This window comes from Chiroxiphia lanceolata, chromosome 9 (assembly GCF_009829145.1).
Source record: "Chiroxiphia lanceolata isolate bChiLan1 chromosome 9, bChiLan1.pri, whole genome shotgun sequence".
Classification (NCBI taxonomy): domain Eukaryota; kingdom Metazoa; phylum Chordata; class Aves; order Passeriformes; family Pipridae; genus Chiroxiphia; species Chiroxiphia lanceolata.
In genome coordinates, this window is record NC_045645.1 from 16,877,316 (window position 1) to 16,896,016 (window position 18,701).

At 35.1% G+C, this 18,701-nt stretch overlaps 1 protein-coding gene across 2 annotated transcripts in view; it reads left to right on the forward strand.

The window, feature by feature from the left end:
* The window catches only part of BTBD8 (BTB domain containing 8), a 40,030-nt gene that overhangs the window by 8,867 nt on the left and 12,462 nt on the right, over positions 1-18,701 (forward strand). The window contains exons 4-16 of one of the 2 annotated variants that reach the window (XM_032696932.1): positions 350-467; positions 3,483-3,572; positions 5,717-5,797; positions 6,847-6,943; positions 7,583-7,671; positions 7,893-7,995; positions 10,848-11,030; positions 11,849-11,986; positions 13,004-13,133; positions 15,656-15,717; positions 16,788-17,424; positions 17,728-17,815; positions 18,377-18,516. In XM_032696932.1, coding sequence (XP_032552823.1) covers positions 350-467; positions 3,483-3,572; positions 5,717-5,797; positions 6,847-6,943; positions 7,583-7,671; positions 7,893-7,995; positions 10,848-11,030; positions 11,849-11,986; positions 13,004-13,133; positions 15,656-15,717; positions 16,788-17,424; positions 17,728-17,815; positions 18,377-18,516 — 1,956 coding nt within the window. Of the gene's footprint in view, positions 1-349; positions 468-2,776; positions 2,794-3,482; positions 3,573-5,716; positions 5,798-6,846; positions 6,944-7,582; positions 7,672-7,892; positions 7,996-10,847; positions 11,031-11,848; positions 11,987-13,003; positions 13,134-15,655; positions 15,718-16,787; positions 17,425-17,727; positions 17,816-18,376; positions 18,517-18,701 lie in introns of those variants that run through there. The other variant, XM_032696934.1, reaches the window with a different exon arrangement.

Consider the following 18,701-nt stretch of genomic DNA (forward strand, 5'->3'; position numbering starts at 1 on the left):
GCTGCTACAGCTGTGTAGCATGCAGCAAATGTGTAGCACTGCATGACCCTTCTACTTTAATGCAGAGGTTTGAGATCTCTGCTGAAAAAAATGATCTGGCTGCATAATGAGTTCTTATGAAAGAGTAACTGTAGCACTTCTTCTGTAGTACCAAATATGGAGCATTGGTCAAATTTCTGATATCTCAAGTCAAAACAAGAAGTAAAATGCAAGGTCTGGAAAACCCTTCAAGGAAAATCCTAGCTTTCATGTCAGATTCTTCTTTTCAAAATTTTAAGTTTTCTGTGTACTGTCAATAGTCTGCCCTACACTAGACAGAGTGAAAATAGCTATTTCTCTCCATCTGCAGGTAATTCCAGACTAGAAACTGCATCTGTGTTAGGAGAAGACTTAATGATGCTCTACAAGAAGTGCTGTTGTCCAGATATTAATATTTGCATAGAAGGCAAAGATTTTCAAGCTCACAGGTACATAAGTATTTACAGTAAAAAATTTTTCAACCAAAAGCCTTCTAACACTGTTGTTACTGTATATCTGTTGGAAGTTACTGCCGGTGCTGTTCCCTAGCTGTGAACTGTTATAGTTTTTAGGTCTTATGTCTGAAGTGGCCATACTTTGATACTAATCAGTATTATTTATCTCACCAACAGTAACTGTTGTGAAAACAACTGCACTTCTAGCACTTCTGAGATTGCCACTGTAAACTCATATGATGAGTACATACTCATGTATCAATACTGTGTAGTTCATTTTGCTAACTTTTTATATATATAAATAAATATAAAATAATAAAAGATAATCTATGGTCTGTAAGGAAAATGAAAAATCTATTCATAAACTATTCCGCTATTAGTGCTGAATAAAATTTCCATATAGGTAGAAAAATTCTGGAATAGTAATTTTTTTTCCTGCTTTTCAGAATCTGTGCATACAGAATCTGATTTTACTTTAATTGCTTCAGTGATATAGGTGTAAAGATTGTCAGCAGACCTTTATTAGATCTAAAGTCCACGGCCGTTTCAGGACTTTGGCTTATTGTACTCCTGTAGCTTGGGAAAGCAAATTCAAGTGTCAGTACCATTCCTTGTACCTTTGATATAACTCTGCATTTGAGATAGCAAACTAGACAGCCTGTATTTTGTTCCCTTTGAGTATAAGAATCACTGAGAGAGACTAGAAAAACCCTCCACTGTTTATAGTATTTTCTCAACACAAAGCTGGGGGGGTTATTACTGACATTACAAGTATTACAAAAGACACGTCATAATAGTGTGTAGGGGGTATTTTAGTTTCTTAAATAATAGAGCCAGGATCTATACTAAATTTCCAGAATGTAGTATAGTTAAGCATGTTTGTTTCTTCTGTTCTACACTATAGGAAGACATGTTCTCAGATCCATAACTTTGAGAAAAAAATACTTAATGAGGAAAAAAAATGAACAGAGAGATTCTATCAGCTCTAAAGAGCTTCTTTGATTTAGGCCACTTCCTACCTGGAGCAATGTATCTAGTTTAACTAGCATCAAAAAATATGGCAGTAAATCATAGAAAAAACAAGGATGTTCTGAAACAGACACAAGACTTGTTTGTTTTAGTGCTGCGTCATGTGAACAGTAGGAGCTAATAAGGGAAATCTAACTTTGGGTATCGTTGTGGTGAAAGCACCAGAGTTATTTACTTACTTTAAGGGCTTTCTTTGAAGTTTTCAAACGGGAAACAGTTTAAGCCCCCACACTCTCCCACCCACTTGTCTCAGTATTCCTTACTTTCTCATGAAGTCCTATGAACTTCCAACAGACTTTCCAGTGTGAGTAGCAGTGCTCTGAGAGAGTTGCCAAGTTATGTTTTCCTAGTGTTGTGTCGTGTTCTTACAGAGCTCTGCATGGAGCGAGTCAAATTTGTTCAGTGATAAAATTGGCACAAACCATCATGGTATGAAAGCACAGATAAATTTACTTCAAATTAATTTGGTATCTCCATGTGTTTTGTAACTATGCACTGATAAAATTCAGGTAATACATACTTGTCTGTATTCTACCGAGTGCCTGTCTTATTTAAAATAACAACTTCCAACTATGCCCTTGAAGTTGATTGATCATTGCTCATTACTAAAATTTATTTGGAAGGAGATGAAAAATTGGAGATAAGTGTATTCCATATCTCCGTGATACTGTTATTGTATCTTACAAAAACAAGATTGCGTGTGTATCCAGAATTTCACATATTCAAACTGATGATGTAGTACCCATTTACATGTGGACATATTTCACTAAGATATGAAACATTCTGTAAAAGCTTTGTTATAGTTGCTGGATGAATCACAGGAGGAATGTGCGAGAAGTTTCTAATTTAAAGTATTGAGACTTCTGAAGCAGGAGGAGGGAAGAGAGATGAGAGATTACAGAATATATAACGACTAAAAAAGAGACCATAAATAGCATTCTTCATGCTTCTTCCTACACAAAATGAGAGTGCTCTGAAACATTTTAAGAGACAGCAAATACATGTAACAGAAAGGATTCTCATGCCTAATATAACACTTTGCTTTTTCTGCCACAGGAAATACGTGACATAAAATAATTTTATAAATAATAGGAAGCTTAGTAAGCATCAGGAAAAAAAAGTATATATGACAATGCTATCTGTAGCTGCAATAGCCCAGATAAGATATATGAAGGCTAACACTATAACTGGTGTGGATCTGGAAGACTGAAATCATAAAGCAGTTTTCATCCACTACCTTCTCTTCCTTTCTGCTCTTGCATTTCCACCTTAAGAGGCTCCTGTTGCAAAGGTGTTCTTACATGGTATTTTGAAGACTCTGATGGTGGCAGAGATACTGAGCTACACGGGCTACTGCTCTGGGTTTTCTTTTTTCTATTTGATGGAAATAGTAAACTGAATCAGCCCCATTATGGCCAGTTATGCCTTTTAAATATACAAGGGTAGTAAGTGTAAATACAAGTAACTGATAACTCTTCTTAAACAGCGTTGTAAACACATATCATATTGTTCTAGCATATGTTTGTATCAAGTTGTGTTTGACTTTTAGGATGTGCTGGTCGGTGGCCAGCCAGTTTTGAATAAAAGAAGTTACATACTTCTCTTTTCATTTTGATAAATACACATTTTGTAGTATAAAAAAAATTTTAAGACACAAGGTTATTTACTGTTATTTGTTAAATAAAACAGAATAAATAAATGTGAAATTTTATATGAAAGGAAAATGCTTGTGAGAATAGATTTCCTCTGTGCGAATCTCAAAGTCATACTAAAAACAAGCTTTAACTGAAGAATTTATAGAGTACTGTTTGGGTTTGTTTCTAGCATATTTTGAAATTCCAAACACACTGGAAGAAAAGGTATGCAGTATACAGCTGACACCTTAATGCATAAAGGGCAAAGATTTAAGTCAATGTTATCAAAGAGTCTCATAATAAATATTTGTATCTAGTGGAATAATGTTTACTTTTTGTCTCTCAGGGCCATTTTATGTGCCAGATCTAGTTACTTTGCTGCTATGCTGAGTGGAAGTTGGGCTGAGAGCTCCCAAGAGCACATTACTCTTCAAGGGTAAGTGTTGTCTCTGCAAGTCGTGTGGGAGCAAAGGTAGGCAATTTCCAATCACTGCAAATATGTAACAACTGTGCTGTGTACAGAGCACTGAAGATTAATCTGCCTTGACACTTTTCTCCAGCCCGATGAGTTTACCGAGTACTGTTTTGACTTCAGGATGACTGTGTGTGTAGTGTATTTGTTAATATTGTCAGGTGATTCAGAGAAGTATTTTTCATCAGCAGAAGGGCACTAATCCTTTTTTGTAGAGTATGTTTTAGTATTCACAGTGTATTTGAGAATTCTTTTCTTTCACTTCATGTTGTACATGTTGTGAAAAGTATTATGAGTGTCTCTACAACATAATTTTCATACTTATTTGTACAATAAATGTATATTTACAATGTAGAGACAAATAACAATTACATCTCCTAAATAGTGTTTAATTATGATATTCCAGCAGCATTTACTAAAGCAATTTTATCAAGTGTGCTTGTTCACAATGGCTTTCAGTGTGAGAGCTGAAAACAATGGAGCTGTCACTGTAAGATGAATACTTAAGACTCATATATAAGCTGGGGACTGCCAGGTTAGTTCTTTTCAGTATCAGAAAAATCAATTGAAATACATTAGGTTTCCTTTAAGAGCAAAGGAATACTGATCTGTGTTCATGTTAGCTTTTTTGTTCAGGCATGATGTAGGCTGACTCAGTTTTCTTCAGGAAGAACTGTGTACCTTACAGTGCTGCAAAATGTAACTGCTTTGTGTTAATAGAAAATTGCTTGGCCAAGCGATACCTTCTCAAATGATCATAATTTTAACTTGCTGTCAGTGTAATAATACTGCTGCAAAATCAGGAAGGTTGTCTGTTGATTTGGTTATAAATTCCTAATCCTTATAAAACATTATACTTGTAATTTAATTGATTCCTTAGCTTTTATGGTATGTTTTAGAGGCTGATAGTCACCAATTACTCTGGTATTTACACTTCTCTCTCTGTAATTGATTTCTATGTGGTTAAGAAAATTTCATCCTAATTTTTCAGTAGAGGTTTTCTCCTTAATCTTTATATGAGCATATTCCCATGCCAGTGTCTCATAACTTCTGTTATAATGAATCATGTCCATAATTTTACCTTTTCTAGTTCACTTTTCTGCTTAGTGCTGAGTTCTGTGCTCTCTTTTGTAGCACTTTATAAAGTACGTATGGCTTAATCTGAAATAATGAAAACTCTGCATAAGGTAACAACTGCCAAGACTGGGGAAACTCCTTGGTGACTTCATGGCTATCGTGTGTACTGATACACAGACAACTGTGCTGATTTTGCTTCTTTGCATGTTGCAACCTTGGGCTTTTTTCCTTCTGTTTTTAGTCATCAATGTCAGTTGCTTAAACATGTCTAATGTTTTAAAGGGTCTTAGCTGCATCTGCATGACTATATTCCATTTACACTAATGTACAAAGCACTTGTGGGCTCTGAAGATTGCTCACAAAACCGTATGTACACAAGCACAATGAGGTGTTGTTCAGGAGATCGTGTCCATCATTTAAAATAGGCATTCTGTGCCTTTCTGCATTGTGGTGCTGGGACTATAAAAGGATGCAAATGCTACCGTGTAGGAATTCCAGTTTCCTTAATCTGAGTAAAGACTTTCTCAATTTTGAGATGTAACATTCCTACTTAGCATTCTAATAAAACTACAAAATGTGTTTTTATTGTCGGAAAAGAGAAATATATCATAAAATAAATAATTAAAAATAATTATTATAAAACAATTTTAAAATATGTAGTTAATTAATAATTGATTTATTACTAGTAAAGTGCTTGGCTCTGATGAAAAAAATCCTTTCTGAATATTATCAGTGTAAATAATATAGTTATTAGTATTAGTCTACTTATGACTTATTTTCAAAAATTTAAAGTATTAGAAAGTTTTAGCAAGACTATTCAGTAGCTAAATTCACCCAAAAGTAGTCCATTTAGATACTTTTGCATTGCAGTAATCTTGAAAATAGCTTTAATTTTATGAGATCATTTACCTTCCATTCACAGAACAGCTGGATGATGTATCAGCTTTTTGACCAACTTCCTTTGGCTAAGAAGTGTAGTGCATTTTATTCAGGACATGTCTTTATTTGCATTTTTCTTTCTTTTTTTGCAGCATAAGCCATACAGAAATGAGTGTCATCTTGCATTTTATATATGGAGCTATTCTGGACTTCCCAGACAAAGTTGATGTTGGGTATATGTCAACTTTTATTATTTTTTAGTTGTAGTTTTGTTCATTTGATTATTCTGTATTTTCTCAGTTAAAAGTCAGAAGGAAAATTCCAAAAATAAAGCTGTTGAAGGAATCTTGTTTATTTGACAGCTACTGTAAAAGGTGTGCCAGCCGTTTTTGGGATACTGTGTGAGGAGTGTGAAAAACAGGAGGATGTTTTATACCAAAGAGATTCCTAATTTGCCTGTGCCTTCCTTTTAGTTTTCAGAATAATATATACAATGTGTGATAGCATATAACAGTTAATATTTTTAATTTATTTTAAAATAATTATTCAAGTGATGAGAAGGCTCAGTAGTGAGTCTTAGATCCATAAAAGGTGATATATAGGAACCAATGTAGATGTTGGCATTTTCTTCTGGGATAGTTCTTAATCACTTTTTTATACATAATCCTGGATTAGTGAAGTAAATTCTGAAATCTGTGAATTATTCCCTGAAACCATTTATATATGAGATGTTGAACTCTGCCACTAAACAGTAAAGAGGTACAATTTCTTAAAAACATGGAATTGTCCTTAATGTGCCCCACTGTTAATGTTTAGGTAATGAATTGATATAGAAAATAAAATTATTGTATTGATTATTATATAAAATAATTAATAATTTGCTTACTGTGCTTTTTACTATTTGAAAGGGACATAACGATGTCATAACATTTTATGTAATCCTTGCAAAAAACCCTACAAAGTGCCAAAACTCTACTGGCACAAATATCTTTTTCACTTGCTATCCTTAAAATAGAGAAACTGAGAGGCTTCTAAACAGTTTCTCAGCTAGTAGTTGAGGCTTACTGTTATACAGACTGAACTCAGTGGCTGGCAGTTTATTATTAGGTGAATATATGTTTCTGTTTGAAGACTATTCTTTGGCAAGTGGCACACTTGGTTATCAATATTTCTGCAGTAAGTTCTGACTGAACGAAGAGGTGAGAAATTAGCATGTCAATTGCCTTGTAAGCAAAATGCATTTATCAAAATGACTTGTTGATTTCTGTTGCTTTCTCTTCAGTCGCATGTTGGGCATTGCAGATATGTATGGGCTGGATGGGCTGAAAGAAGTAGCTATCTACATTTTGAAAAGAGATTACTGCAATTTTTTCCAAAAGGTACGTCAGTTCTCATGCTACTTTGTCAGCTATAAAGCCCAAGAATTTTGATTCTATTACTTAATACATACTATTGAAAATATATTTAATAACTGTGTGGTCAAGGTGTTAGCTTGAGTCAACAGACCCTGTTCTTATGTGTGAGTCTGCTAATTTCACTGGGATTGATGATGGGAGTAAGGCCTGTGGTATCATCTACCTGTTTACAGAAACTTGTAAACCCCAGTTGATGAAAAGCAGTATTCTACACGATTAATTCAATATATTAAATTACACTGAGTATAATTTAACATGTCCCATTGTAAATGTAGTTGTTCTCGGTGGAGATAAGGAAATGCTGTATGTCTGCATATCATATTTCATGGGCATATATTTAGAAAATATTTCTGTTCAATTAAAATTAGTTTAAAAACAAATACCTCCTTAGAGTTGAGCGTTTTCATGCATTAGGCTCATGCGGCTGAATCCAGCTTTACTGACACGTGGAAGCAGATGACTTCCATATTCTGCATAAGGCAAACAAACCTAAATACCATGGTAGCTAACAGTACTTTTGTTTGAACTGAAGATTTTGTACTTCTGTATGGCTTCTGTAAATCAGAATGTACAATAATTGTGGTAATTTTCTAACAATTCTAGCCTGTTCCTGGAAAACAGCAACCTGTACTAGAATGCATGGCTATTGCTCATTCATTGGGAGTGGAAAACCTGTATGCTGCTTGCATGAAGTAAGTAAAATAAAATAAAATAAAATATTGTTTGTTTTTGATTCTCTGCTTTCTGTTTAAATTATCTTATTTTGCAAGGTAGGACTTGTTTTGGCATATAAGATGTTCACATTTGAAATATTTTTTTTCTTCATAATACTTAAGAGGTATCACTTATGCTAACAAGTGAAGATAAAACATTTTTCATCTTCCTTACCTAAGAGTGGCTCTCTTTTCAACAGATGGGTAGGAAAACATTTTGCAAAATGTTTGTCAGAGAGAAGCTTTGCCAATTTACCTACTGAACTTCAGAACAACTGTCTTGTTATGTTGATTAACTCTTTGGTAAGTAGTGTGCTTTGTATAAAAATAGAACTATGTAAATTTTTTCCTTATTTAGCTGTACAATGTAATTTAAGAGATAACAAATGTAGTATTTTAAATCTGTAGTACATTTATACTATGTAAAAGTTTCCATTAAAATAACAGTTTGAAACCCGATTTTGATGTGAAACGTCCTTGTTACGCTTCATGGCACACAGCCCAGTGATCGTCATATCCACGTCCAGCGTAATAACAGAAAAGAAGTTTTTGAACCACAGCTGTGACATCCTAACACAACATTGTGGAAGTGTTCAAGGCCAGGCTGGGTGGGACTCTGAGAAACTTGGTCACTGCCCTTGGCAGGGTGACTGGGACTAGATGATCTTTAAGGTCCCTAGTGGCTGCTACTGCATATTCAGGTGAAAGCCTGAAAACCGAAGAGACTTCAGAGCTATGTGGCTGTACCAAGAGAAGCTTGAGTATCCACAGCTATAAAGCCTGAACAGTCCTTCTGCCAGAATGCATAGTTCTGACAATAAAGATAGTAGCTATACTATCCCAGTAGTACACCTAGTATCTCTTAAGACACTAGGTGTTCTGCCATTATATCAGATCAGTATACTGATTTGTTCATAGAATATACACATAGCTTTGTGTGTCATATGTTGCATAAATATTTGAGAAGTTTTAACTAATGTTTTCAGGTATAGATCTACAGGTGTTCATAGTTACACCACTGCCCATCTCCATACTACCTCAGGTGTATCCTGTAGCCAAGAGTGAAGGTAGACAGCTCCAGGCTCTTCACTGGGCCCTTGTGCAACATTATCGCAACAGTTTAAAGATAAACCTTGGGGCCTTCCTTCCCCTCTGTGCCTATTCCAGTATGTAAAGATGCAGTGGTTACAATTTGGGTTGAAATACATGTGCTACCTTTAAGCTGCCAGCACTTGCAGAGCATTTATAGCACTTTGGTACTTGGTAGTGCTCCAGGTGTACGCCCAGCTTCTCTGGAAGGTTTTTCCAGTCTGGACTAGTGTGATTTGGATCCCATATGATTGGTTTAAAATTTGTGTTGCAAGATTCACTGGTGTTTTATGGACTGAGGTTTTGAAAGCTTTTAAAATTGCAAAATTATACAATAAAGCATAAGCTTCTTCTGCCCAGAGACCAGTTCTGCTGAGTGTTCATTCAACTCCGGGAGCTTAAGACACACATTCCAAAAACCTGTGGAATTCCCAGGGGAGTTTTTTACAATCTGCAAAAATGCTTAAGGCTGCTTGAGGGAGGAAGAAGAAAAGGTCTGACATTAATTTTGCAGGGGCTACTGTTACAGTCCTCTTTTTCTCTGCTGCTGGAGTTCTCTGCTGTAAAACTTTTTAACAGTTACACCCAGTTAATGAGTGTAACTCTGCTGATCCTTCCATTTACCAATATTGGAACTGTAAAGCCTAGTTAATGAGGGGCAGCCCTTTAGAGAAGAAAAGGTACAAAGAAAAGGAGATTGCTGATCAGAAAATCCCTGGGAAGCCACAATGGATGAGCAGAGAAACATTAAAATGGGGGTACAGTTTAAAGCACTCTTCAGGTGCCTAACCCTGATTTCTCAACTCCATGCAAGAAAATTACTGGTCTTTTAGATAAGTAAAGTGGACTCCACTTTAGAATGGTTAGGGAAAAAATATAACAAGAGAAGTAAAATTCAGTTAGAGCCACTCCTACAAAGTACTGATTTAATTAGAAGTCAATAAAGGCATTTTATATTTCACTGGAAGTGTCTAATGGGCGCAAATGCTTATTGCCTTGTGAGCAGGGGTTGAATTCTAGACAATTCAAAAAGCTTGTAATTGAGTCCAGTGGGAGCAAAATCAAACCATAAGCATGTATATAATCCTTAATTTACGTGAGATGCATAGAAGCAACCTGGTTTTGCCCAGAGATGAGTAAAACAAAAATTATTAATTGAACAATGGATGGTCAGATTTTTTATTTTAACTATAATCTGCACAGAAGATCCTCCCTGCTTTCAAAGTTGCATGGGACAAACATGATTGTGATCCGAATTTACAGTAGGGGATTTTGTGTCAAATATTTATCTGAATTGCTGTTTTTTCTAGTGTTACTGATCTTACTGCATAATTTATCAATGTCCTGCTAGGTCATGTTGAATAGAGCTTTCAGTCCATTCTAATGTGGATAACCATAAATTGCAAGTTCTTTTCAAGTGATGTGTTAGGCAGTAGAAGTTGCCCTCAGGTACCGTGCTGATGCAATGCATGAAAGAACCAAAAGCATAGACCAGGGTAATAAATATTAGCAAAACTCTTTACTTGTTTTAAATGTACTTAGAAACATAACATTTACTTTTCTTAGAGAAACTATAGACAACAAAGAGGGTAAGTTCAGTTAAAACTCCATCTGGAAATCAAAAGGATTTATAACTGTGAAAATGTTTTTGGTGTATCCTGAAAGCTGGACGATCCACGCTTACCTAAAACACTGACTTAGCTATTTTATTTCGAAATGTATTACATCTCTCAGCGACCTAAAATGTTTTTCTCTGTTCAGAATAGTTTCTCCACTTAATCTTTGCCTTATTTTCTTCAGGACTGCAGTATGTAATGATACAGTTGAAAAAATACAATAAAGCCTACTGAAAACTTTACTACCTAACTTCAGGCAAAACAGAATCAGTGGATTTTTCTTTTTCTGCTTTAGTTTCAAAGGAATGTATAATAAAAATATATACAATAAAATTTATTTAAAGAAGAGAAATTACTGCATGATTGGATCCTTGTGTAAAAGTTCAGTGACTGAACAGAAGCTGTTTTACGATCAGCAATCAACAGGTTAATTTCTGTTTTTATTTGAAGAACCACAAGAATGCTGCTTTCCTTTTGATGGAGAGTGACCGGCTGATCAACAGCCTCCCTCAGGTGAAGTGGACAGAGGCAGCTGTGGCCTTGGCATCCAGGCTGCGTGAAGAATGCGTGACATTTATTGTCACAAACTTCCTACACGTAGTACAAAGTGAAGGCTTCTCTGTTTTGTTGCAGGTAAAAGTGCCCTCAAGTTATTGTATGCTTCCAAATAAATTGAATTGTATTACATTTTGGGAAGTTCAGACTGCTAATTATCAAAATAGCCTCAACTTTTACTTCGCAGTATAATTCTATGGAAAATTTAAAAAAAAACCTTAGGCAGTGCTAAGTTTTGGGGGGCAGGAGGTAGGTTTTTTCAGTGTTGTTTTAAAACACATAAATATTTTGATATGCAGGACTGACACTGCGTTCAGGTTATGCACCTCAGTTAAGCAAATGTTCCAGTTGATTTAGTGGGATGGTTTCTGTGTTGGAAAGAAGTAAGTATAGATACCAGCTTTGAAAAAGCTTTCAGGCCCCTAGAAAAACAGCATGTGCTTACAAGAGAGAGTATGAGCTTGACCAGTATATTCAAACTTCGACTGATTTGTGTTGTGAGTTGCAGGAATGTGGCAATACTGCAGGTTCTGGTGAGAGCATAGCTAGTCATCCAGCCAGTTCATTTCTCCTGTGAAAGATGTTTTTAATGTGTATAGAGGAATAAAAAAATAAATAGGGAAATGTTAAAACATTTTGTCTTTGAATCCAGAGTTGCACGGGGCTGTAAATTCATCACCGTGTGCTTGTTCCTAAAATTTCTGTTAGCAATAGGCCTCAGGATGATTTGTAGAGGCCTGGAGAGGAGGTGGGTTATGGAATAGATACAAAGGAAGATGCTCAGCTTTGGAATACCTCCTGCACAGCTTGAGAGCAGATCTTCTCTGCTCAGTAATGCTTTTGCATACAAAGTACACTCTTTTGTTTTAAACGGCTGCCTTTTGTTGTCTCCTCAGGCACAGGCAATGAGCAGCAAACCTGACCTTCTAGAACTAATTTTTAATGCAATTGAAAAAAGCATTAATAATGAAAATAGCTGCTTTCTCCTTGTAGCTGTGGATACATTGTTGGACTCTGCAAATGTGAAGGAGATGGTAGGTTTTTCAATGTGCAGTTTGTAGAAAAACTGTTCTGATATTTTTTCATATAGTGGTTCAAATCAGATGATGTGGTGTGAGCTCAGGTGGCTCAGTCCTGCAACTGGGGTCACCCAGAAAAGCATCTGCATAAATCCAAGGTCCTGTTGGAAGTACAGAAAATGTTGTCATATTTTTACTTTCAAAAGAAACCCCATCCATGGCAATAAAAAAGTTCCTGTGTATTACTGAAAATATAAGTCAATAGGGCAACACTGCCCTATTGATCTTTACTATCACTTTAAATTTGTGATGAGAAAAAGCCGATCAAAATGTTGCATTATCTAAAACTTACGAGGGGAGAGAGCTTATTCTCTTTTTCCCTATGTATTTCTCCTCCTTTTTGTGAAAGTCACAGCTACATTTGCTTTTGTTCAAGACTGTCCTCTAAAGCAAGGACTGCCTCTTAATCCAGTGTGTGCTTTTTGGATTGGGTGATGTCAGTCTCCATGTGTGTAACATACCATGTATATCCACACAATCTAAATAATGATATGTAAGCTGTGGATAACTAATTCTGGGAATAATTCATAAATAGTATGACAAAGAACGAAAAATAAATGAAAAATTAATTAATGCAATCTGGTGCTATTGTAGATCTCCTTGGTCAAAGCAATGAAAATTTAATCAAATACATTCTTTTTCCCTAGAGTATTTGACCTTGTTGTGACACAACTGACAGTGAAGAGCTATTATGGTGTTCATTTAAAAAAAAAAAAAGAAGGAAAAAAAAGAAAAAAAGAGCAATGTAGTGTTTACTAGTGCTGTAGTTTGTAGGTTTTAAAGTACTGAAAAAATAACTGTGGTGGGCAATAATCCTTCAAAAACAGCATCTCCATCTACCAGACCATTATAAAATATATGTGATGACATCATTGATCTAGCTTAGAGAGTAAGTAGATTCTGAAAGGAATAATGACTGGTTGCTATGACAATATGCCCCTCGCCAGCTGCTGATTTGTTACTTGAACACAGGGTTTTACGTGCAAGATCCAGGCGCTGCGTGATAAGCTCTGGGTCTTCCTGGTTCAGTCTTTTTATGCTGTTCGTCACACAGAAGGCTGGAAGCTGATGAGGCCAGACCATCAACAGAAAATACAAGCAGGTATGTTTGGCATCAAACGGCATTAGAATTTTTTAGCAATCTGTTTAGTAGATAAAATGCAGATGGAATTGTGGAGCCCGATACAAACTAAAGCAAAATCTGTGCTGCTCTGTGTTTTGAAGTGGTGTTTTAGAATAGAAGCATGATGGCATGCTTAGGTAGTTTCAAATATGGGAATCAGTCATTTTCTGTGAAAAGTCTTCCCTCCTTTTCATTTTAGGAGGATATATGATAGAAACCAAACCCATGTAGATGGATTCTATTCTTATTTACAGCTACTCTGAATTACTGAAAACACTGCAGTAGGATTAAAAACCTTATCTGCCTCATTTTTAAGGAGATAAGCTCTGTGGATGAATTAAATTTGCACAAAGCAGATTATGTGTTCTGTGAATTTAGTTTGTGTCCTTTACGTTTTCCCCATGATGTATAAATATTGCTTGTCTCTTGCATAATGCTTATCTCGTGCTCTGAGCAAATGCAGATAGCTGGACTTCTCGGTTGGTTGGCATTGTGATCCTGTGTGTGCTGCTGCAGAGAGCCCCTAAGGAGCTGCATGGTGTGCTCTCAACATTTTAACAGACAGCACTTCCAACAAAAAGGAGTTTTTGTTCTTTGTTTTGAAGTACACGGGTATTTCTGAGGGTGCAGAACTGATGATGGAGTTCAGGTTATGGTTGAATATTAGCTTTGATAGTACAATGTTATAAAAGAAAAGAAATGTGTTGAATACTTCTCTGAAATCAAATCACTTTTGATTCAAAGGTGAAATAAACATTTTGATGTCCTTTTTGTTAAAGACAGTAGCTAGGATATGATAGTTATAAAATTGTTTATGCCGAAAAGTAGATGAAAATTTTATTGTACAGTTACATGCTGAGAGAAAGATGCAGTAACAGTCTTTCTAAGCATGATTTAGGGATGTAGTCAAATAATATCTCACTGCTACTGTGTAAAACAGGTTTATGATTTCTTTCTGGATTATGAAATCCTTCAGAAGCTGAGGAGCTGGCTTTAGAAACACGGGTGGGTTGTTTATGATTTGGAATGTTTTACTTTTAAGATGATCATGTCCCTGTTGTGAATAATGTTTAGGCTACTTTGCACTAGTATTTTCAATACAATAAAATGTTGAAAATCAAGGTGTGTCTTAGTTGTTCAAACTCCATCTTGCCAGAAATTGTTTGTTTTCTTTTAGATTAAATTATAACTCAGAGGTAGCATACATTTTATATGTGAACAGGCTGAAATGTTTGCATAAATTATCTGGTTTTAATTACAGACAAAATGATCACACAATACTGGTAGAGAAATACTAATCTTTAGGTCAAATATGTCTAGGATAACGTAAATCAACTTTCATTTTAAAGATTTCTGGTGGTGGTTTATCTTCTAGAAATTTAGCCTATATAGAATTAGAAAGCTATAACAGAGGAGTAAAAATGCCAAAAGAAGGCAGATGATAATGTGGGGTTTTTTATTTACAATATGTCTTGTGTTTTCTTAGGCACAAGTTTATATGGATTTTGTCTTAATATATTGATATGTATTAATGTGCAGAGTCATTGCTAGGAAAAGGATTAGATCCCTGGGGTGCCATTTTCAGCATACCTTTTGTGTGTTTTTTACAGACCTATATAAAAATTATTTTTAGTATCTTCAGTAAGAATTCAGTGGAATTTTTACTTGTGTTATACATACAAAAATGTATCCATGTAGGATGTCAGAACATAATGAATGCTTAAATTTTTACATCCATTTTTTGCAAAACCTTTTTTTCAGCTGAAATATGAATACAAGCATAAATGAAACCTATCGATTCTGGCTCTGTACAGTGTCTATAAATATCCTTTTTGTATTCTACAAGTGCAATTGATTCAAAGGCTTTATTGAAAACTGCTTTCCTCCCAGAGTACATCAGATAAAAAAAAAGCATTTGCTGCCTGAAAATTCCACATGACAATCACAGGGATAACTCTCATGCCATTACGCTGCATGCTGTCTAAAGAGGCACTATGATCTTACTGGGTACATTTAGGTATTTTGGCTTTACCACTTTTCAAAACTAATATAATTTACTTTAATGTAATTAATCTCTTCTTAACATAGTATAAATAAATATTCTATAAATAACAATACATCACTGAAAAGTCATTGATACTCTAAATTTGAAGCATCTTTTTTGTAAATTCTGTACACTTTCAAAGGTCTCAGTGCACTGCCAGCTTTAAATGAATTAAGCTTGGATAAACAAAAGTCCTACTATGGACATGGGGAAACAGAAGAGTTAAACAACTTGCTTATGGCCATGTGACCTCATTATAGATCCCACAATTTTTGTTCCTAACATAAAACCATGTATTTCCACTTAACATTTGCCATGTCACCAAAATTAGCCTTCCTAGAATAGTTACAGGACCCAAAGAACTCATTTCAGATGGAGTTGACTAAGTAGGCTGGATTGTTTTCTGTCTGCCTTCTTTCCTGCTAAATAGTAAAGAAAATGCTTCTTCCTTTTACAGCTGCATTTGACAAGGGTGATGACCGAAGACTTGCCAAAAAACCTGTATTCACTAGTTCTCAGGTAAACATTTATATCCAAACATTAAAAACACTTGGATAATTGCAAACAAAACTATTTTCATTATTTGTTCTAAATGAATACTAATTTTCCATATTGCTTAATGGAACTTGTTTTTGAAAAATCTATATTTTCTTGTGAACTGTTGTTTCTGCAGAATCAGTAATGTTCATTACTGCAAACATCTTAGGATTCAGACTGTGCTCTGCTACATTTTCAAACAGATAAGCTCAAATAAAAGAGAGGAATTTGTGTTCAGAATCTCATATTCCTCTCTTGCTACATAATGAAACTCATCTGTTTCCCAGAGCAAATGGTTTGCTACTGAGCTAATGAATCTCTGCTATTTTTACTAGAAACCACCACAGCACCAAGTCTCTTACACTCCCTGCCCGGAAAAATATTTTTTAGTGCCCTTAACAACTCTTCTGTTGACACTCACAGTCAAAACTACATTATCATTTGGTAGAAAAACAGTATGGGTTTCACAGGATTTGGCAGTCTTGGATACATTGCAATGGCACTGGTATTACAAAGATTCATTTCCTACACTTAATTCTCCATATTTCAGTGCATCTCTTTACCTGAGAGAATAAACATTGTCCCTTCTCTGTGGATACACTCTGGGTAATGCTTAAAAACATCACTTGTGTTATACAATAATTTTTGGGTTTATGTTTGTAGTAATGCATAGCTTTGTTCCTCTTTGGAAAGTATGCACATATAACTTAAAAAAATTTTCTTACTTCAGCAGCCTCTAATAATATATCCATTACAGAATAATTTGTCCAAAGTAAAAGTAAAACTCTACTTAGATCTTTTTCTCCTCTTTATATAGAGCAGTACTTCACATGAGTGATTTGTGCTACTTTTATATTCTTGAAAGCCAGCAAACTAAGCTAAAATATATATATTTTTTAATTTATTTCTATGTTGAATGTTGTTGCTTTAGATTTATGTACTAATTTAAAAGTAGATGTGTTTCAGAAGTGTAAGAGTATGGACAGTTTGGTTTTACACGTCTTCTGTTTTGGTTGGGGTTTTTTTCTGATGCTTTTTTTTTTTAATCCTAGCTAAATAAAACTACTACTCAATCTGTTGGTATAAGGAATAGTTCCTGGACAGAATACGACAAGAAAGATTGCTGGGGAGATTCTTCCACCAATCAGGATAAAATGAAATCTGATGGATTAGGAGCATCTGGACATACATCCAGCACCAATAGAAACACTGTTAATAAGGCTTCAAAGCATGAGGATGTAAAGGGAAAAGATGGCAAAAAATTAGTTTCCAAGATTACTAAGGATTCAAAACCTGGGGAAAAAGCTGCCTCGCCAAAGGCTAGAGCTGTTATAAAGACAAAAACAGAAAACAATGGAAATGTGAAGGCTGAAAGCATGCTTAGCAAGCAAGATGGAGAGAAGACATCACCTGCAACTGGACAAAAAAATTCTGGAAGTGGCAAAGGACTAAAGAATCATGAAGGAAAAATTGCAGGTGCCAGACCTAAAGTGCTGACAGTAACCTCAAGTGTGCAGATCAAAACAAAACCATTGAAAAAAACCCCAGGGAAGGAATCTCCCTCCTTAGTGACTGTAGCAGCAACTTCCAGCAAGTCAGCAAACTCAAATGCGGATAGCAAGACTGTCAATGAACAGACAGAGGAACCCAAAGAGGATAAATTGGTAGAGGAAGGGAAAAAACAGACTGGTAATTTTTTATGTTTTTTTTTCAAAGTCTTGTTCTAATTTGCCTCAGGCTGGTCATACGTTGAAAACCAGTCTGGGAAGCTTTAAGAAAATCTACTGTAGATTGATGGGAGTTACTTTCTTTCGCTGTAAATTAATATTAACTGACTTTATGGTCAATTGATAGCCATAGAAAATGGTAAACATTTTACAAGTTTAGCATCTATGCCATTTTCAATAACTGACCTTCATGTATTAGATTTTTTCAGTACTTACATCCAGTGCATTTCCCCCTGTAATTAACTTTGAATTTACTTTACAATAGTGAAAACAAAGGCATCTGTGAAGATATCAAATGGAGTCACCACCAAAAAAAAAAAGACTGAGCTTGAGGCTAATGTCACAACAAGCAGGTATGTTACAGATCAATATGCTGCTTTATATATGTATGTATGAGCTTGGGGAGAAACGTTTCAGATGAACTATTAAACTTGCTGTTAGATCAATCAACATGTTCTTTTTAATCTGAGAATGGTTGTCTGTAGGATGTTATTTGCAAAACAATTTGAATTAGCTATTGGAAACATTCTGTAAAGATAAAATTGGTTTGGCTTTTGTGTTGGGCTGTTTCATGCTAATAATTTTAAAATTGTTATAGGTCGTTCAGAATTCTGCAACAGTGAATGACTACACAAGGTGTTGTAAACTTATTGTTTTTGGAATAGGTTAAACTGGACAGGGAGACAGCTGAAACACCATGAAATTGTGAAATGGGTCATTTTATATATGTTTGTATATACATTAAAAATATAGATGCACAAATAAGTTTTATTCTCAAAGAGTTTACTTTTTAGGTTGCATTTTCGATGTTTATATGTGTGTGCACATTAAAACCCATATATTGCTTGTTTAAATATAATTAAACATTACTAGATCTAAGCTTGGAAATAATGGATATAATAATTTCCTTGCAGTCTGACAAAAAAATCAACAGGAAAAGGATGCAATGAGCAAAATGTACAAACAGTTCTAAAGAAAAAAGGGAATGTCAGTACTAGTTCTGCAGCACAACAAAAGGCTCAAAACACACCTACCAATTCTCCCAAGAGCCAAGGTAAAGTTTCATACAGCAATTAAATGATCTGGCACTGTTATGTAAAGCTTTGGGTTTTGTCTGTTTGTTTTTTAGCACAAGTATTTGGAAAAATCTTCTGAAGAATTCTGGGATTTTTCCATATTTCAATTTTGGTGACAATCCTAAACTGTAGAATGCAAATTAATGTGTCAACTTCAAAATGT